Raw genomic sequence first — 22,303 nt, forward strand, 5'->3', positions numbered from 1 at the left:
GAACTTTATGTCGATTCCTCTGAAGCAATCACATGCTCCATTGCCCCCCTCTGATGGCATAATTCTATCTCAAATCTTAAGAAGTCTTTGAAAATTAAAAGATGCCAGTACTCAATGATAAAACTCATAAATTATATCTCTGTCACAATCCTGTAATTATCAAATACATTAGGCTGTTAAAATGCTTTGACAAAGCGAGAGAAATCATTTATTTATTGCACAGCGATGCTATTCATTCGTTATGACAGAATTCACGGGCTGGTGCTTGTACAGGTATTGTCTCATATTGTATCATAGTACAGTGTGTGTTAGAGTATCTGCTCAGCTGTGGCAATGGTGGTGGTTAAAGACTTGTCAGTACTTTGAGTCATACATTTTATGTTTAACAAAAAACAGACAGAATTTAATTTATGTGTATTTGAATCTGATACCATATGTGCCCAGTTTATATTACAAAACTTAATTAGATAACTTTAGACAATATTTGTTCATATTTCATGCAAAGTACATTAATATGTCAACATGTTTAAAACTTATACACGTCAGTGTTCCCAGCACAAACAAATGGTTCAAAGTACATATTTTTGCAACAATTTCAGTAATTTAAGATCAAAACTATCAGCTCTGTGTCTGACAAATGTTTTGTAACAAAATTAAGTTGAGTGAATCACAGTCACTTTGGAGCTGTATGAAGTCAACATTGGGGGCAGCTGCAGACATACACTGAATCTGAAAGCAGTCATTTACTTGATTTATTCAATTGAGCTTGCCATGCATAAAGTATATACACTTATTTAGATATATTTCTTACTTATGTTCTTTGCTTTATTACCATTGCATGATATAGAGCCTATAGTGAATTTGTTTACCATAAATGTCCATATCTTGGTATTGCGTGTGTTAATCATATATCAGCATTTGCTGGGTAGCCACTGTGAGGGTCTATATGTGGGTATATTCCCACAAAAGTATTATTTTCACATTTTTCGCTTCATAAACATTCAAGCAGCTGATACAATCTGCAACATCAACCACTTGTCTCAATCCCAAGTGAATTATTGTTTTGTCTGGTGTGCTCAGCAAATAACACATTAAGTCCACATTATAAGAAATTAGAATCTACTGAAAATGCTGCCATGAGACAATTTGGGGCAAGTCGACTCAAACGGTTTTTGCTAGAGACTGCTAATGCAGTTTGTGGTACCATGCCTTGATTCAACTTGTTTAAAGGTTTGGAGGCAGACAAATCCACTGACAAAAGTACTTTACAGCCCCAGAAAGATACATTTCTTGTGTAATGCTATTTTGAACCACATGTCAGCATTATCACAATAGAGTGTCAAAGTAATAAAACATTGCACCTTCAGTCTAATACACAATGTTATAGTGCTGACGTCACACCAAAGAACCAGTTCGATTCCCCACAGGGGTACAATGTGTGAAACCCATTTCTGATGTCCCCCACTGTGATATTGCTGGAATATTGCTAAAAGCAAAGTACAAATAAACTCACTCACTATGCTGCTGACAGACAAGTTGACTATAATTAAGTTCAAATACACTAACAGTGGATCCTGGCCACAGCAAGGGACATGATTTGGCACAGCTTTCTCTCTCTCTCATAAGAACAAACACAAAGACTCACGATGAAATTTGCATTGATGTAGTCAGATCCAGAAACATTTGCAGCAGTTGAAATGACGACACGAGAGTGGTCATCTGCAAATAAAATAAACATTATAATCAGACATTTAAATAATAAGGTTGAATGCACAGCATTTGCCTACCCTGGATGAAAGAACACTGCTCACGCAGTGTATCTCTCAAATTATTATACACCAATAAAATATACCAATAATATTCTGATACCTAGTGTGTAGTTTCATGGGTATTTTTATTAACCATAATTACTTGTGATGGATCTTTGTGAGATGTCTAAAGATTATGTACAACATCTTCAATTATGTTTGGTTCTAGGGTTACCATACAATCATATAATGCCAACACCGATATATACATAAAAACATTCACTTGTACTTCTTCCAGTGCATGAATGGTCATAAAAAAAGCCTTTCAAACATCTGAAATCATTTCATATCACAACTAACACTTTAACAACATAACCATGGCTGCCAATTTGTTTACTTTCAAACCTCCAAAATAAAACTGCTCCAACTATAATCAGGACACTGGTCATATGTAGCCAAATTCCACCAACACGGAACCAAGCACACATTTACAAAACAGAAACTGATCAAACAATACTTAATTCCAACTGCATGGCTGCATTCATGTAATACTGAACAATGTAAAGACTATACAGATTTAGATTTAACCATGGAACATAGTTTGAACATCTTAACCAGTAATGAATATTCCTCAATACCCAAAAATAGAGCTGGACTGAAGCCAGATTGTTGTGACTGACTAGGAGTCAACCCTGGGCCACTGTCACAGATGACCCTTTCATCACATGCCTCATTGGACCGTTAACTCCTGCTTAGAATGCTGCAGACCCTTCCACAGCCCACGGCTAAGTAGCAGCTAGTTTTAAAACTAATATCAGCCATGTTCTATTTCCCTTTGGCATAATACGTGCCTATAATACAAGTTGGGCAAGAAAGAAGTAATAATCTATTGCTAGCCTTTCAATTTTCTTTGCGATATTCCACATGCCAAGAAAACCTGAGTAGGATAAAACAGATTTCCATTGTGGGTGAACTCGGAGTGACATTGTACATTATTGTAGGGCTCCGAAGCCAGACCTGTTTACTGCTCTATAATAATGCTTGCCGTGACACTGATTATTTTGGGCAAATAATTATGATATAAAATATTTCAAACCAATATTCAATTCATTTACATGAAAGACCAAAATAGCAATATTGCTTTTTCACTGAATGCATCAATAGAATTCTTTGTCCAAAACGTTGTTGTTATTATTCTTAAGAATCATTACTTTGAAGATGGCATTCTGACTGCAGAATTTCAATAAACATTGAGACAGAAGGCTTCATATAATAAACATGATTTAGTTCCCAAACAAAACAGATATCAAGTTTCCAATTTTGTTGCATATTCACAGCAAATGAAAAAAAAATATTTTTTATAATGTTACAATATTGTAGGGGAAATTAAGAAAATGTAATCATAAACTACAGATATATAACTTATTTGTAAAGTACATCTCCTTCCAATTCAGAAATCAAAAGCCAATCTAGTCAGTTTAAAAATATATAGCTCCATGATGAGCAGAAAACATCACCTGAAATTTACAGGGAAACCAAATTTACTCTTGTGATTTAAGAAAGCAATTGTCACAATGACAAATCAAAACTGTGACACAACTAAGTCAACTCTTTGTGTTTTATATTGAATTAATGATATATTACTGTCTGTCAGGCCAAGTATATATTCCCATATAAAACATCGTACAACAAACAAAATTTAAAGGACATTTATCCCTGTAAACTGTCAGTAATAAATATATCTCTCAGTTGTTAGACACATGGAGTAACTCTTAAGATGTGTAGTTGTGAAATCAGCTGCATGTGTTTGGGGAGACTAGCATTGTTTAGAGACGGGTGATGTAGGATTACTTTGAAAGACATTAATGACTCCAAGCATGATACAAATAGCAATAAATAATTAGATTTCTCTGTACAAATATATTTTTCACTAAAAATGCTCAGCTGCCTGATCTGTCACATAACAAGAGCTTTGTAAACCTGTTCTCGAAAAAAATAATTTGCTTCACTTCTAATCCATGTTTTCTATCAATATTCCTGGAAACCATTGCCAAAGAAACTCCAAGTATTGACAAGCTGTTCTGAATGAGTCAAGATCAAATCAATTACAAATCTTTATCTCAGAGAAATAATTTCTGGAATAAAGAATTCAGCAAGCTGAGCAAACTAGATCTTGTTGCACTTCCATCCTGTCAACAAATACACAAACGAGGCTCAACTCAATAATGAGTTCTTGATCAATTAGATTCATTAGTGATAAGTCTAGGTTATGTAAAGCCAATGGTTATTGGTAATGACAAACGACTTGCTGCCCCTGTTGTTATGCCGACAGGGCTGAGACTTCCTGTGCATGATCACGGCAAACTTCCGAACACGTGAAATAAACAGCGTAATTGCGCGCACAGCTCTTGCTGATCGGTGACAGGTTTTTGGTTTCGTCTATGAATAATCAAAGCTTGAGGAAACTGCAAGCAATGTTTGGCCAATGTCCTATTCTTTCCGAGTTGCAAATCATTTGATTTATAGACGTTTTGAGTTGAATGTGGTCATGTATTATGCATGTGCATGCACACTGTTGATCTGATGCCATCGTGATAATCAGATCCGATACCTCATGATAATCAGATGCTGGTCTAACAGGATGTGTGTGCAATCAATGGATGATGGTGCTCAACCAGAACTCCATGGTATGGACATAGCACAACTTTTGGGATCCAGCATTCATAAATTACTTCATAAATTTCTTTCTCATTGGATTATATTATTTATACCAAGAGTCATAATTGAAACAAACTAGAACAACATACCCAAAACTAACTTACTGAAAATAAATATAAAGAAAACACCAATGTAACCTCTGCAATATTTACTACTGCAGGGTTGACATAACATGATTATGAAATACCTTGCAAGATGCAGGACAATTTGTGATCACAACTGATGATTATAAATCTGTCCTATTTTATGAAATTTATAATAATGAGAATATTTCCAGGCTAGACATCCAGCTTAAAGTGGACAATCTGATCATTATTACCCCGGATAACCCAAGCTGCCCAAGGGGCTGGAAATGAATCTTGGTTAAAATGTACATACAGGGTAGGATGTCGCCATATCTGTTCTTGCGAGTGTTGGAAGGGTCAGCGGCGACTGCGGTGGCACATGGGTCAGCCTCATATGCACACAGCGCCTCCCACTCCTGGTCAAGACGGTCCTGGTTCTTCAGATGGTCCTCCATGTAAGACTACAACCAAAAACACCAAGTTGAGGAACAGCACATGCAAGTCATATAACAACCATCAAAACACATACAAATCAGCAAACAAAACCACCAAAAAACACAATTTAAGGAACAAAACAAAAACTATAAACTAAAGCCTATACAAAACTCTCTTATAATTCATATGATAATCCCTAATTGTAAATGCAAATGGTGTATTTTATGAATAAGGATTCAAATAAAATATGTCAAATTGATTCACATAAAAAATCTGTATTTCTTTGTTCAATCTTCGAACCAGTGCCATGGCTATTTGTGCTCCACAAGTTGATGCCAGCTGAAACCTACTCATTACAACCAAGACATGTAAAAACCATCTGACAGCTCAACGGCCTTAATAACAAGCTTGGCCTATCTATCCATCAAAATTCATTAAAACTCCCCAATTTTGTAATTCATGCTTTTGAAAGTGCATCATGTACATTAGCACATGGGTGTAGAATCAAATTAAACTGTCAACTGGTTTGATCTGGACAAAAGTAAGGTAAGTGACATTTTCTGTGGGTATTATTCCTCCCCGGATGAGACAGGGATGGTGAGTTTCACTGACATAGTTGTACACCTTGTTGACACGGTCATAGATTTTATTGATATTCATATCTGTGATAATCAATGAAGACCCATTAACTCATATTTGACAGGAAATAGCATGCTGGCTTGGCAATTTACACCTGCCCCTTTCATCTTGCACATTCTATTTATCGACTGTTTACCTGTGTAATTTATACTCCAGGTGGGCATTATATGGCCCAAGGAACAGTGTAACCAGGTTTAGACCTCAGCTTACATCAGTTTTAACAAAATATTCATATATCATTATTTGTTTAGCTGGAGTCACTAAAGGCGAGTTAATCATAAAGTGATTTTCATTCAGCAATGGAGCATCTACTTGACTGTGATTACTTGATTTTGAGGGCAATGATGAATCATCCATCATTTGTCCAGTCATAAGATCACTTCGAAAACCAGGTACCCTGTTTATTTGTCTGGCCCAGAACGCAACAATAAATCTTAATATTTGATCTGAACTATCTATCTGTAACTGCACCCTCAAGACCTTGATTTCAAAATTCAATTTTCACTCCAACCAAAAAGTCTCAGTTTTTAACCAATAGCATTTTGCCTGCCATGCCATAATCATGAGTTAATCTTGGATATCCAGGACAAAAAGAATATTGTTTTCAACAGCTGGAAAACAAAATTGGAAATGCCAGAGTTAAAAAAAATGATCAATACCTAAATGTCACAATGTTTGCAAGAGAGAACAATTTATTTCCAAAAGTCTTTCAGCATGCAAATTAGCAAATCGCTTAAATGAGATTTTTAGCTGACGGTTCCATGGCCAATTCCAATGTATGGGGCATGTATCTCTCTGTATGAGGCCAGGCTGACAGTTACTCTTATGTACTCATGCACAAGTCCTCAGCCTCATGGTACAGGTCTATAGTCAGCCGATTGGAAAAATGTTGTCATTTATTTCTCTTCAGAATTGTTCTCCGAGTCGTGAGGAGGGCAGAAGTGGTTAGAAAGTTATCACCAAACTGTCGTATGAATTGGGTTGCTGGGAGACCAATTTTAAAAGCAGGGAGTGCGTTAAATTTGTCTGAGAGTGTAGCAAGCACTTCCTGGCTATTTCAACCAGGGAGACGCTTGTGATTCCTGGCGAGTGTTATCCGAGAGTCGCCATAATGGCCACATCACGTCAATGTCGAAACCATCTGTCATATAACCGGTCCATTGATCCAGTGATACAAGTACCACATTAAAATCAATAACTGCTGCACGCTAATCATCAGCTCCCAATCAGGGCACACAGGATTGCGCTACAGGGTTCCAGACCCTCAAAAAGTTTTATGTCCTCGGGGCCATGATGCACAGATGTGTTGAAGATAGTTTCACGATTTTTTTGGAAATAATTCAGTAATTTTTTCAGAATAATTTTGAATTCCTATTCTGCAAAGTGCATGTGGCAATATTTAATTCAAGAATATAAAATTATGTTCATAAAATGTGTTTCTACCTTAGCATCCTTAGTTTGAATACTAGAAATTTATTAAATCAAAATTCTTCAAATTGTAAAGGACCTGATGCTAAAATTTTCACTCATTTCCTTGATACAATCTCAACAACTGCACAGTTTCTTCATTAGTTTTTACATTCTGAATTGACATTATTATCACTTACAAAATACTGTCTCAGCATTTCAAAATTATTAATTGTCTTGAAGTACTGAATATCCCCACTAAAAGAAATAACAAGAAAAGAGTAAAAACCTTTTAATGCTACAAACAATGTGTTTGTAATGATAGACTACATGGTATTTCAGTGAGTGTATATTTTAGTTTCTGAATTTACTGAAGGATGAAAACACCAATTAAATTAGTTACTTACATATAATCAGCATCATTAATATTCTATGTAGCATAATTCTTAATTCTTTAATTCTTATATTAATTTTGATTTCCAAAAAGCACCATTGAATTACACATTTAAAAACAACAATTTCAGGTTTCAGTGACTCCCATTCATAGCTATGCAAGGTCTGATAAATGGGAGACATGGAGACTATGATCTTGGATAGTAATTATCTGCTAATAACTGTCAGCATAATAATTATACCATGCCTGACTCATACATTTAAGTTTGGGATATTCCACAAAATATATCTAACTGCAATGACCATATGGTACAAGATTTTGAATGGCCCTTGCCATGTAACTATTCCATCTATATCAAACAAACTCCATGAGACCTGATAAACAGAAAAGTATAAGAAACTTCTAAAACATCTCACAAAAAAATAAACGGTAAGTCAGTTAATAAATATGCTACAAAAATGGAATATGTAGTCAGGCACTCTCATGCAGTAGACACGTCCATTTAAATACTGAAAAATTCAGGATTGTAATTACTAAAAAAATCAAACTCCAACCAGGTCAATTTTTTGACAACACAATGACTTCTTATGTATCTACAGTTGTACAAAGTTTGGAAAGTGTATGTGCCTGATAGGACACAGGAGGAAACACCATCTGTTAGAGACAGTTCTAGCTCCATTCCGCTGCTGCAACAACCTGCGTGGAGGCAGCGCTGACAGAGGCTGCACAGCAACCTGTGTGTGGCGCCGAGTGCGGTGTTGACGACAGCATTATCACTAGGTCTCATTCAGTATTCACAAATATTGATTCTCTCAGAGTTGTCTCTACTCACCAGAACGATGTGCCCCGTCGATATGTCCATGTTGGATGCCACTGGCTCCTCGCTCCTGGAAGACGGTAAATAGATAGTTTCAGTTCTACAACATGGAGAGACATCGTACACACAGCACCAATCTTTAATATGAACAAAATCCTCGTCATCCTTCTCTCCAGACATAACGAACGAGGACACTAATTAACTATGTGATCGTAAATCCGGCAGGGACAGCAGCCATTTCATTCAGATCCCCTCCTCCTCCACTCTCGTAGTTCCCATGACTGCGACAACACAGCTAAATCATTAAATTGCATAGAAATAGGGCTAAGGATGAAGTCACATGCTGGTTATTTTCAGAATTCAAACCAGCAAGTGTGTATCTGTTATGTGATGCCGTTGACTGAGGTTCCACCTGCAATCCTCCCCAGTGATAAAGCCTCCCAGTCTGGGATAACGAGGTGGGCAGGCTCTCTCCCTTATCACAGGTCAAAATCTCCAACACAGATAATCACAAATAATAATCCTCAATGTGAAAATAACCCTGGTCCACAAATAGATCCTCCTCCCCTTGTCACCCAGTCATCCTACGCCCTCACAATATTGCTCCAGACCTTCACAGACTCAGCTGTTTGATCATGCTTAATAAACATGTTCAACATACTGTAACTGACATCATCCCTGTCCTGAAGGTATCTCAGTGTCATGTATTTCCATTAAGATCAATTACAGATACTAAAGTTCAAAATACATTTCCGATATGGAATTAATATCTTTGGATCACTTTTTCACAAATGACAAATAACACTTTTCCACACCAGAATCTGTTTTGGGTACATTTCCCACAGTTTCAACCAGCAGCAACTTAGATACATGTGATATACTGTCCCCCTCAAGTTTCCATAGATATGCAGTGTTTTGATGTGTATTGACTTGAATCGGGTTTTCTCCACCATATGTTCTCCTCTGAATCACTGACAATGGTCACATATGGAATATGCTTTGTAACAAGTACTAATATCTATAATCAAAATCAATATGTACTTTGATTGTACTGAGCATTCTCTCAGGAATACACATATGTTTGAAGAACTGTGCAATTCTATTTGATTCCATACACAAATAATCTTTTCTGAATATACACCACAAAGGGCTGGAGGATCTTCATAGGATATGCTTGAGGTCAGAACACAGACAGCAAGACCGATCCATATGTAACTTGAAATAACTACACATGTCTTATTTTCATCCCTGTATCAGATGACCTGTCTACTGGAATATTCTCAGCCATGTAAATCAGAGTCTCCTTGTACACACCACCTCTACCAGGTCCTCCTCATGTGGTCAGTGAATTCTCCTGGTTTTCCTGTGTCAGCATGAACAGTGCCACAATGTCATGGTAAACTACCAAATGTCCAGGTCACTAGTCTTGTGAAAGCTAAGATTGTATCTTGTTTAAAAACTAAAGCCTGGATTGACAGTTTGTCTTTCCTGTGTAAATTTCTGCACTAACACCATCCTTCTAAAACAGATCAGTTCTCACTGACAACCAGAACAAATCAATCTGACAGATGCCATTTCTACATGTGTTCAAATCTCCATGGCTATAACCTGACCATGCAACACTCCCAGGAATACCATTGCCATCAACTCCTCCCTACAGGCCTGATGCAACACTGTCTCCATCAAGTCTCACAACATCCCCACAACATACTGCCATGGAGATGTTTCCTCCGACTTGCTAGTACAATGGTAGACATGGCAAACAAAGACGTCATGGCAGTCCCCAGAGGATTGACACCACTCTGCCCATGTCTGACACAGATAGAAAGACGCCGCTACACAACAGTGCACGCCTGTGACCCTTCACGGCCTTCCTGAACGTTCAATGAGAAACACGATCTATGTGAAAAGCCAGTGTTGTTGTTGAATGCCTTAAACTCATGGAATTACATTAAAGGGATCGTAACTATCTATAAATAGATGTCGGCATTCACCACTGGATGCAGCATCCTGCAACCTGGATGTGGTTTTATCTGATGCTGTGTTTTCTATTCAGGTTTATGTTATCACAGAAACATATGGACCAGCTGACACACAAAAAGGTCATGGTTGAGAGGTTATAGGTCAGTTCTAGTCGGATCAAGCTGTGAATAATGTTTCCACATATATCATGACGTGAAGTATTGACATAGGAATGATGGGATCTGTTAACCCTACTTAAAATTCTTATTGATGCTCAGGATAATCTGTTTGTCCTTTCTAGAAACATGAAAATGTTATTTTGTTTAAAATGATTTGAGGCAGCATATTCATTCCACAAACAAAACTGAAATTTATTTGTGTACATAACTTTGATAAAACAAAAAGATATATATACTCATGGCAACGAATAAGGGAACACATGAAAGTACAAGTGTTCCCAGAATTCCTCCCACAGTGCAATACATACCCTGTGAAGAAACCTGGAAAAGAATAAAGGAACACTTGTACTTTCATGTGTTCCCTTATTCGTTGCCATGAGTATATAATATGAAGAAGCATGAATATATTTGATTTAACTTAACTTATTTAAATACAAGACCTCCTAAGTTATTTAAATGAAATGAGAACTATATGGTATATACTTGTAAGAGCACTTTAACCTACACCTGCAATATCTAAAATAGAATTTGAATGTTACTCTCTTTTTAAATATTTAGTCTCATTGGAACTACAAGTCTTTATGGATGATCAACTATCATACAATAGTGACGTTTTGGTATAGATACTAATACCGTTTTCATCTATACCGAAACATCGCTATTGTATAATAAAGAAGTTGATCATCCATAAAGACTGGTCGTTCCTATTACCTACAACTTCCAGAATGCCTCTCAAACAGTTAATTTAATCTCATGATAACAGAAAAGAAATTCTGAATTCAAGTTTGACATTTTGAATAAATTTCTAATAAACCCCCAAAAGTAAAATCTGATAATTACTGTTTGTAAAACCTCCCTGCAAATACCTTGTAAATTTTGCCTTTTTCCCACTTGACTGCCATACTAACCCACAATGTTCTGATGCCCTGAAAGCCCTGTATCATATTGATGTTGTGCCTTTAAATGAGGTTACACGGATCAGAGGTTTCAAATTACAGTCTAATGCACTTTCATGACTTCTTCTGTGAGGAATTCAATATTTCATTACTCTATCAATCCATGTTTTTCGACTCCCAACAAAAAGCCCTTCAAAACCACATCACTGATGATTGTCTGTTTTGATGATAGCCACTGTCAGATCATTGTCTTTTTTCCTTATTTTATGTCTGTGCTGGCAGATCCCTATTTCGAATACTGACTGTTCATCTCTGTCCATAAATGATGGGAGTGTTCTAAGACAATCATGGGTGTATTGATTCATTACATAATGCATTTTCAGGTGCTAAAAGTGTTATGGCTTTTAACAATAAAATTACCAATTAAGTGATTTACGTTTAGCACAGGTACTATTTACCAAAATGTAAAGATCAGAAATGTGCAAAATCACTTTTACATTATGAATTATCAATATAACATTGTCAATTTTTAAAAATGAAAACCAACGAAACACATGCAAACAAGGCAAAGGTTTAAAAAATAATCAAAAGATTCAGGATTTGTCAAATATTCTGTTAAAAGAGCATTTATTCAAATATCCTGCTAAAACCTTTGAACCAGTAAGAAGGGTGGCTTAAATACCTTGTGTGAGTAAAGCCATGTTTGTCGGCATCCAAAGTGGCTTGATTACCCAGGTATTAACAAGGCAGATTTGTCAAAAGATGTGTAAATTACAATCTTTTTTCCCTCCTTAAACCCACCCTACTATCCTCCATATTGATTGGAGGGTTGGTTCCCAGTAGACAAGCCATCAGCTCAGCCCGAGCCATCTTTCATGTTCTACCAAGATAAAAGCTTTTTTCTCTTTCTACTTCTAATCTGTCCATAACATGCTGTTCGAGACCCAACAAGTCTATTTTCATCAAAGCACAAACCTGTCAAAAATTGGACATTGCCAATACCGTATAGAGTTTCAATTTGCTTCTGAAATTGCAGTGAGGAGGGAAAGCGTATCCCACAATTCATTTGTCGCTGCAGGAGGATAATTTGCCCTGTTACCATGTTTACAGAATGAATTCTGCAACAATCGACCCAACCTGCTCACAATTTGTCCATCATTTTCCGCACTGAGGTTTTTGAAAGGTTTATTTCCGTCAACAACATTTTGGCAAAATTGACATGGGAAATGATTTGGTGATGAAAATGACATCACTTAAGAGTATTATGGAAGTTTTTTCAAATGGGATTGTCAATATGCAAAAGTTTAACTCTCAGTTTTTGACAGATCCACTTTAGTTTTTGGCCCTTGTGAAATGCAACATCTAGGTTTTATTAGTGGCACACATGCTTGACAGCGAAACATGTCATTTGTCAAGCAAAATAGACCATCCAGCCACAAATCTAAACATATAGCAAAGAGGATTATTGAAACCCTTAAACCTGTTCTTAACAATTCCAATATTAATGTCAGTACAGATTAAGTTGTATAGATTCTCAGCTATTTTGCCAAGTTCCATTGATTCCAGAAAAGATTACTGTCATACCTAGTTGCTTGCCACTCCTGTGAGCGTGTCTGGTGACCTCTGATGACCTCTATGATCAATGGTTTTGTCTGGTACCCAGTGCCTAGTTAGACAGTACCTAAACACAGAAAATCCCCGGTTTCCGTCTCTCGTTGTCACTCCACACTAACAGCCCCTCTAATGCACCCTCTCATTTTAATTGGCCTCAACCTCAGCACACCATTGCATCATATATGAACCAAGATTTGGACCAGAGCTTGTCTATGCATTTTTACATTCATAATATTGCATTATTTTTTCAAAGATATAAGAATGGAAAGGTTTGGCAGGGCTTTCAATGAAGCTGTAAAAACAAGCTTCAATTTAACTACAGTTTATCTTTTAGAATTTTGTTACTGCTTATCAGCATAAATGTTTGAATTACCATTACTTCCCCAACCTGTTTAACTTAAGTGCTAGTGCTGCAAGTCATATAAAACAACTACATTTTGTTCACATTCTTTCCAGAGTTTCAGCTTTAAAGTCCAAAGAAAACATTTTTTTCTGAAAATAATATATACAAATTATTTGGCCCTTTATTAAAGATTTGACAAATATATTCATGTTATTCATGTTATTTATGATTTTATATCTCAAACAAATGTTTAAGACACATTTCTGAATTTGATTAAACCGATGTACAAAATAAATTCTGCCTGTAAGGTTTGAAAATAACCCTGGATTCTTCCTTGAATGCCATCAAGCCTGTTAAGTCACCACAGACAATATGGCTGCCAGAAGAGGAAATCCTGTCTTCCTAACCACTAGGGTCTAGGTTAAGACGTGAGATTTAGGCACCAGACAAAGCTAACACCAAAGCTAACAAGTGAGGAGAAGTGGGACGACTTTGCCATTACATGAACCCATTGTGAGACAAAATTAGTGGCAGCAGTGCATGGTTGTTGCTGAACCTACAACAGTGTGTGGCAGTGTGTTCAGTTTGTGTAGGTCAATGCCACGATATTATAACTTGTTCTGATAGACACAAGTGCTTATCTTGACAGTCTGCAAGGATGAGTAGGGAAGGGGTGGTTAGGATGGGAAGTCCAGGAAAGCTAAGAAAGATTCCCTCAGATTTCAGAAAGGTTTACTTAAGACCTGGCATACTGAGTATGTCATTTTATTCTTACTTACTTGTTTGGGATGGAAAGTCCGGGATATCTAAGAAAGATTCCCAGAGATTTCTGATAGGTTTACTAAGACCCAGCATGCTGAGTGTGTCATTCTATTCTTACTTCACCACTAAAACAACATACTACCAACACCTATCACCTTGCCTCTGTAACGGCGGTAGAATTGCAAAGCACTATGAGCGGATGTAGGAGACAAAGACTTTTAACAAGGCACATTGTGACTCCGGGCAGATTTCGGAGTGGGTCATCTGGAAGCTAATGAGCAGCAAAAGACACAAGTGACTTCCTTGACAGACAAGACAAGCCCACCCTTGCCCCTCTGTGGGCCTGCCCGCATCACAATGAGGTATTAGGGGAAAAATTGAATTTCTCATCCACGCTTCTCACTCCTGTGAGTGTGAGATTGGTAGAAATAGATGTAGCTCATTACTGTCACATCAGAGGGCTTGTACCTCACAGCTGCCATATCGATGCAGGAGGACACCAAGCTCCAGGAACTGCATGTATACGGATGTCTGGCACAACCTTCAGCATCGGCTCAATTCTTGGGTACAACATGATCTGGCTGTGTCAGTCTGGAGGCATGCTAGATAAAACAGACCCTAGAGCAGGCTTCGTTTCTGTACGTAGATCTGGTGGATACAACAGACTCTAGTGGAGACTGTGTCTATATGTAAATCTGGTACATAAAACAAACCCTGAATGAGGCATTGTGTCAAACTGTAGGTCTTGTAGATACAACAGACCCTAGTGAAGACTGCCTATATATAGGTCTCATAGGAGGATACAGGAACTTCAAAGCTGGGGATTCGAACCCCTAAACCCTCCCCTTGGATCCTCCAATGGGTCTGATAGCTACGAAAGAACCCAGTCCAGATCTGTATCTGTATGTGTGCTGGCCACAACTGACTCCAGTCCAGATGTTTGTCTATCTGTATGTGTATTGGCTACAAGAGATTGGTTGGTTAGGTGTAACTCTGTTGGGAATAGTATTCCGTTAATCTGCTGTAAGCCTCAAAGTGGCAAAGGTTACAGACACTTATCATGTCAATGAATCCGGCAAGCAATACCTTGATGCTGGCAGACTGAGGATCAGGGTTTGAAACCCAGATTCAATGCATCCAGGCATCACTGAGGACTCTTCATTCCTCCTCTACACTCAGAGATGTCATTTGTGTGTCTCCGTAACTGAGATACCTGTAGTACTGGCAGCCAAAGTATAGTTCTGGCAGCCAAAGTGTCCAGTTGAACAATGGTGTCCAGAGAACAACCTGTACATGCAGTAACACGCTCTATGTCTGCCAGTAAATGTAACAACATCATGTCAAGAACCACTGAACACTGAACCCAAACAGAAGAAAACTCGCTCACATAGTGATGTGACACATTTCGCCACAAAAATATACCTCTGCAACTCAGCGAATCACACAAAACATTATTTATATCCCTGGATTACAAATCTGTCAACCATTTTGGTCTCGACTATTGTAATGTGAATGATAAATTAATTCAATGAAAACCAAGTAGCCATGGTGATGGCTGATTCAAAGAGGTTGGAGTGCTGCTCCTAGCTCTGTTGCTTGTCCCAGGGGCTGCTAAATTATACATTAATAACCACAACCAACATGGCCCAGTAGAGGACACCATTAATTGTATGATAATATGATGTAATAACTCCCCGGTCTGACATGGTGGGTTCAGGAGCACAAACTGATGAAAGATAACATATTCATTCATTGGGTGATTAATCGAGGGAAATGACTTGGTCACAATGGCTGATCAATCTTGCCAAAAGGGGAAAAAAATCCAAAGATTTAGTTTTGGTTTTCTGCTGGCAGGATGGCATCTGTAGACAATCATGACAGGCACAAATGTGGGCTTTAGTCTGCCCTGCTAATGTTTGAGCATTCCAGAGAGGGATTTTCCATTTCTATTTCTTGAATGAAGGTTTCAATCTGTTGAATCAGTGTGTGGATTGGTGTCAAAACACAAGATAGAACAGAAGTGAATACCAATGACCACTGGGTGAATAGTGGTGAGTGGATACCGATGGGTGATTACAGTTGGATGGATGTTGATGGGTAAAAAACAATGAATACTGGTGGGTGAATAGTGGCAGGTGAATATTGATGGGTAAATGTCAGATCTATGCATGTATACTGGTGGGTGAATAGTGGTAGGTGGATAGTGGTGTGTAAATAGTGGTAGGTGGATAGTGGTGTGTTAATAGTGGTGTGTGGAGAGTAGTGTGTGTATGGTGGTGCGTGGATAATGGTGTATGAATAGTGGTGTACAAATACTGGCAGGTGAATAGTAGTGAATGGATACTGGTGGGTGAATAGTGGTGAGTGGATACTGGTGGGTGGATAGTGGTGAATGGATACTGGTTGGTGAATAGTGGTGAGTGTATACTGGTGGATGAATAGTGGTGAGTGGATACTGGTGTGTGAATATTGGTGAGTGGATGGTGGTGGGTGAATAGTGGTGAATGGATACTGGTAGGTGAATATTGGTGAGTTGATACTGGTGGACGAATAGTAAGATGTGGATACTGGTGGGTGAATAGTGGCAAATGGATACTGGTGTGTGAATAGTGGTGAGTGGATACTGGTGGGTAAATAGTGGTGAGCGGATACTGGTGGGTGAATAGTGGTGAGCGGATACTGGTGGATGAATAGTGGTGAGTGGATACTGGTGGGTGAATAGTGGTGAGCGGATACTGGTGGGTGAATAGTGGTGAGTGGATACTGGTAGGTGAATATTGGTGAGTGGATACTGGTGGAAGACTAGTAAGATGTGGATATTGGTGGGTGAATAGTGGCCAATGGATACTGGTGTGTGAATAGTGGTGAGCGGATACTGGTGGGTAAATAGTGGTGAGCGGATACTGGTGGGTGAATAGTGGTGAGTGGATACTGGTGGGTGAATAGTGGTGAGCGGATACTGGTGGGTGAATAGTGGTGAGTGGATACTGGTGGGTGAATATTGGTGAGTGGATACTGGTGGACGAAAAGTAAGATGTGGATACTGGTGGGTGAATAGTGGTGAGTGGATACTGGTGAGTGGATACTGGTGGGTTAATAGTGGTGAGCGGATACTGGTGAGTGGATACTGGTGGGTTAATAGTGGTGAGTTGATACTGGTGAGTGGATACTGGTGGGTGAATAGTGGTGAATGGGTAGTAGTAGGGGGATACTGGTGGGTGAATAGTGGTGAGTGGATACTGGTGGGTTAATAGTGGTGAGTGGATACTGGTGAGTGGATACTGGTGGGTTAATAGTGGTGCGGATACTGGTGAGTGGATACTGGTGGGTTAATAGTGGTGAGTTGATACTGGTGAGTGGATACTGGTGGGTTAATAGTGGTGAATGGGTAGTAGTAGGGGGATACTGGTGGGTGAATAGTGGTGAGTGGATACTGGTGGGTTAATAGTGGTGAGTGGATACTGGTGAGTGGATACTGGTGGGTTAATAGTGGTGAGCGGATACTGGTGAGTGGATACTGGTGGGTTAATAGTGGTGAGTTGATACTGGTGAGTGGATACTGGTGGGTTAATAGTGGTGAATGGGTAGTAGTAGGGGGATACTGGTGGGTGAATAGTGGTGAGTGGATACTGGTGAGTGGATACTGGTGGGGGGATACAGCAGTTGTGCCACTTCATCATGACACGTATGTGCCTGAAGTTGTCTTGCCCAACTATATTATTTCTGTTATCCTGCTACATTGTGTCACACCGGCCATATACCTTTATGTACCTATAGAAATGCTGATTTTGAGAAAAGTTGTTATGGAATTTATGTTTTCATTGTTCTTGTTCAAAGAAATTAAAAACACACTTTTGCAACACATATCTTTTTCATCTCACAGATACATGAAATATTTTATTAAACATATATTCTTTTGTAGATAGCAACATCTGGTTTAGGTTTTGTCATATCTATATTGTTTTTGGAGCATGATATTCATATTGTTATCTACTTATCATTTTAAGGCAGCAATATGTTCTGTTGAGCACATTTGCAAATATAGAAACAGACCATATACCATATCAAACTATATGTGTGTGTGCATGCATGTGTGTGTGTGTGTGTGCCTGTGTTTTTAAGACTATGCAGTGACTTATATATTCATTACACATGAACACTTTCCATCCCAGTGGTAGTCTTTATTGCCCCATACCCAAACATGAACCATCACAGGCAACGAACAACACACAATTATATGAGCATGGACATAAACCATTTCAATTAGCAAAATCCACAAAAATCAAAATCCAGCCTGACTATGATTGTGTGTGAAAGCTTTATACAGTCTTTCTTGTATCAGCAGATTTGTATGTTCTTTTACGGAAAACATTTCTCTATCAAGAACACCACATTCCAAATCTCGACGTAAAAATATCACAAAATATGATAAGAGAAATCCTAACCTTCCTGAGGCAAGGTTTGGCATGTTCAGCTAGCATGGCTAACAAACTGAGTGAGTGGATTTAACTCAAGATGTGTTTTCATTGAAAGTAGTTTTCCCAGTAATGTTACTTCCTGTCTACTATCTCGCCATGTCTGTGAACTCACCAGGATGATGTACTGCTCCGGCTGGAAGGGCTACGGACCTGGGACTCGGACACACTGCCAATTCGGGAGGCGGCATGGAGTGGCTCTGGCTTCTCTGAAGACTTGCTCTGCATACGCTGACGACATAAGTCCTGTTGTAGAAACCAAGTATTGTACACCACCATTTCAGCTGTTAGAACACTCATCTTTAGCACCTTCTATATTTATGTACTTACACATAACCCCAGGTCTTAAAAATATTCGGGGCGGTGGGGTAGCCTAGTGGTTAAAGTATTTGCTCGTCACACCAAAGACTTGGGTTTGTTTTCCTGCATGGGTACAATGTGTGAAGCCCATTTCTGGTGTCCCCTGCCATGATATTGCTGGAATATTGCTAAAAGTGGCCTAAAATTCACTCACTCGTCAAAAATATTCTTGACGATGTTTCTGACAGTTATCAGTACATTGTAGCTTTTTTCAAATATTTGGGTGTTGATATAAAAAACAATTTGGAACTTGTCTATAAATCTGCTAAGCAATGAGCTGATGAGGACCTTTAGTAATTGTTGTGTCTGATGAGGATGAAAAATCATATGCAAAATATTTCTCTAGCTAGCTCATCTTCAGAATTATCAAGGCAGCAGGAATTATTTGTGTTGTTTTTCTGGGTAGGCTGACAACTCATTTACATTTGATAGCAACCATGCCCTTATTAATATTTAATAATATCATATTCCAGGCCTTTGCATGACAACATTAAAGCTGGAACATTTACTTTATACTGTACAACACAAAACATTGCATCCCTTTAAACTTATTTCTGATGCCTCTTCCACAAAGTGATGTGAGTGCCCTGACTATCACTGGTGTAAGTTAAAGTACAGGAGTTACGATCATGGGAGCCATTGTGGTTTAACATTTCCTGACTTAGCATTCGCTCGTCACGCTGTACACCCGGGTTCGATTCTCCACATGGGTACAATGTGTGAAGCCCATTTCTGGTGTCCCCCGCCATGATATTGCTGAAATGTTGCTAAGAGCGGCGTAAAACTAACTCACTCACTCCTGATCGAGGAAGCCAAGAATTGTTGCTGGCCATACCTGGTAGTCCTTGGATGCCTCGTTTCCTTCGCCTGTTGCTGATAGCTGAGCCAGTTTTTCCTTGGAGCGGGTGTGGCGCTTGATGATGTAGATGACGACAACGGCAAGGAGGATGCCAGCGATGGAGCCAACCAGGATGAATGTCAGAACAACATACTTGTTGTCTTTCTTCAGCGCCACCTGGTTCTGAAACAACAACAACAACATTGAAAGCCTTACTCTTTGGGGTTAATACATAATTTTCTGTATGTATGTAGTATTACATAACACAGCAGTTCGATTACAATGAATCATTTATTGAGTCAGCAGATGCAGCAGCTAAGGAAGTATTCATTCAATCCTCATTCATATTACATACACCAACTAGGAGTCAGTCAGTTGAATATTGCTATGATCATCCTTCAATATCAGGAGATGACTACCACTAGTCATTCAACTCTACAGGGAACCAGGAACAGCAAGGGGAAATCTAAAATGTCTGATTGAATCTGACAGTTTTCATTCATAGAATCACATCCCTTCCTTGCGGGACAGATCCAGATGACCAACAGGAAACGAGCAGCAGTATGAGTGATGTGTCAGAATGACATATGTGTCACAATGACAGCTGTCAATATGAGAGTTTGCTTGTGTGCAAACCAGGCATACTTGTTGATAAAGGACCTATGGTAGAACTGGATGAGTTGATGGATGACCCAGGAGCCAGGTGCTGGCTGGTATTCAGATATTTAAGAAATCGTCGCATCACATGAGAATTCTCTCTGTTCTCTCCTTTTATTCAATACACTAACAAGATTTTTATGACATAAGTAATAAGTTTTAAACTATTTTCCACCATTCATATTGCTAAAAACGTCCTCCTACACAATATCAAGTCTTATGGGTACACATTTAACAACATCTTGCATCTATCTTCCATTTCGCACAAGGTCTGAAGAAATTAAATGTTCCCAGAAAAACAACCATTTCAAGACAGTTTATTTAAGCTGGTTTCAGATTAATTCTGTCTTTCATGTTTTCCATTTGCAGTCTCAATTTGGTGGGTTCCACAACACTAGGAGATTACACTGTAGGATGCCATTACAACAGATATAAATTACGTCAACGATGGCTTGCCAAACCTTGATCTTGTGTATAAGCAAATCTAATTTCTCACACCAATTTGGGAGAAACCAAACCCTAATGCTGCCAACAACTGGATCCTGAAGTGATGTCACACAGTGCAACATTACATACTGGTGTTGGTGACCTCATGAATTTCTCTACTGGGTGTTGACAGGAATCAGCTTATTTACAGCCATGGTACATCGTCTCTAGAACAGCACCACACTTAAATGTGTAGCCCTCACCATAGACTATCAAAATATTGAGGAAATAAACTAGATTTGCTCGCCTCATTCCCAGTGAGTGTCAGTTTAAATTTGATCTTAGCTACATTTGACAGTATCATGCATTATCCATTTTAACACAATACAATTATTTCTAACTTTGGGCTGTAGATACACCATTCATGTAGTCTAAAGGCAACCAATTTGCCTTGACAAATACGTCTTCAATTCACACTTTGGCATTACAAAAAAATTCATTTGTTCCAAAGCCATCCAGTCGAATTCAACAGCCTTTATTCACACTGTTCGGCAACCATTCATTTGTGCCGGCAGCTTCGAGATCTTATTTGAAAAAGACTTTTTCAGGTGGCATCTTCTAGATCTAGATGGCTTGCTTTTCTCTGCCTGTCCACATTCTTCCATCATCACACTAGATTCAATCAAACATTCAACAAATGGAAGACTTATGTTTGGTTTTTCACACATAGAATGAAGTATTAGGTCGTCTTGGAAAAAGCACATGTAATTAGATCCTTCATCTCAGTATCTGCTGGACAGAACCGCTGGATTATTGACCTTATTTCAAAAAAGTTTTTATATTTGAGGCTAAATAAAAAAACTGAAATACTTGGGGCCTGAACACAGAGGCAAGACTACAAGAAAATGTTCTCCATTATGTCTTAGATGATTTGTCTCAGAAACTATTGAGAGAAAGCGTTAAGCTATAATTATCAAGATAATTTGTCTTAGAAACAATTGAGAGAAAGTGTTAAGTTATACTGGTACGCGTAAGTCTAGGGATGAGATCTTGTCGTAAATACACCTTGACAGACAGCAATATATACACTGCTGAAATGAACGTTATTATAGACTCTCCAATAAATAGTAATTGCAACAATGAGAATATGTTCAAACAGCTATAATCATCAAGGCATAGTAGCATTGATGTCCTTATTGGAAACCAGAATGATGGACAGGGAAATCTGCAGAGATCTGGAACACTGCCTTTAAACTGCTGACTAAGAGGATGGCGAAGTTCTGCGTGTTTGTGACAAGTTTACCACCTCAATCGTGATAGCTATTTTCTTTATGAATACTTGTATTTTATCAAGAACTGCCTAATCTAATAAGAATACATATTTCCAGTAAAAATCTAATTTGTCCCCCAATCTGGTTACCATGGAAACCTGATGGGAATCCAGCCACGAGGTCATGACCTATGGCACCTCCAACCGAAGACATGGGAATTAGATTTTCAAAAAACTTCTAACAAAAAGCATGGATCGAATATATGCAGAGAAATTTTGTCTCAAGACTGCAGATATT

The 22,303-nt window shown here is 38.4% G+C and overlaps 1 protein-coding gene across 2 annotated transcripts in view; it reads right to left on the bottom strand.

Annotated features, from left to right (window-relative positions):
• Window positions 1-22,303, bottom strand: part of LOC124276686 (receptor-type tyrosine-protein phosphatase N2-like) — a 268,868-nt gene that overhangs the window by 17,029 nt on the left and 229,536 nt on the right. For both annotated transcript variants that reach the window (XM_046712328.1, XM_046712327.1), the window contains exons 12-16: window positions 19,650-19,835; window positions 18,570-18,700; window positions 8,239-8,293; window positions 4,845-4,992; window positions 1,646-1,719 (exon numbers count right to left, since the gene is read on the bottom strand). In XM_046712328.1, the coding sequence (XP_046568284.1) occupies window positions 1,646-1,719; window positions 4,845-4,992; window positions 8,239-8,293; window positions 18,570-18,700; window positions 19,650-19,835 (594 nt within the window). The remainder of the gene's footprint in view (window positions 1-1,645; window positions 1,720-4,844; window positions 4,993-8,238; window positions 8,294-18,569; window positions 18,701-19,649; window positions 19,836-22,303) is intronic.

Source organism: Haliotis rubra, unplaced genomic scaffold (genome assembly GCF_003918875.1).
Source record: "Haliotis rubra isolate DU_JTF1 unplaced genomic scaffold, ASM391887v1 Scf211, whole genome shotgun sequence".
Classification (NCBI taxonomy): Eukaryota; Metazoa; Mollusca; class Gastropoda; order Lepetellida; family Haliotidae; genus Haliotis; species Haliotis rubra.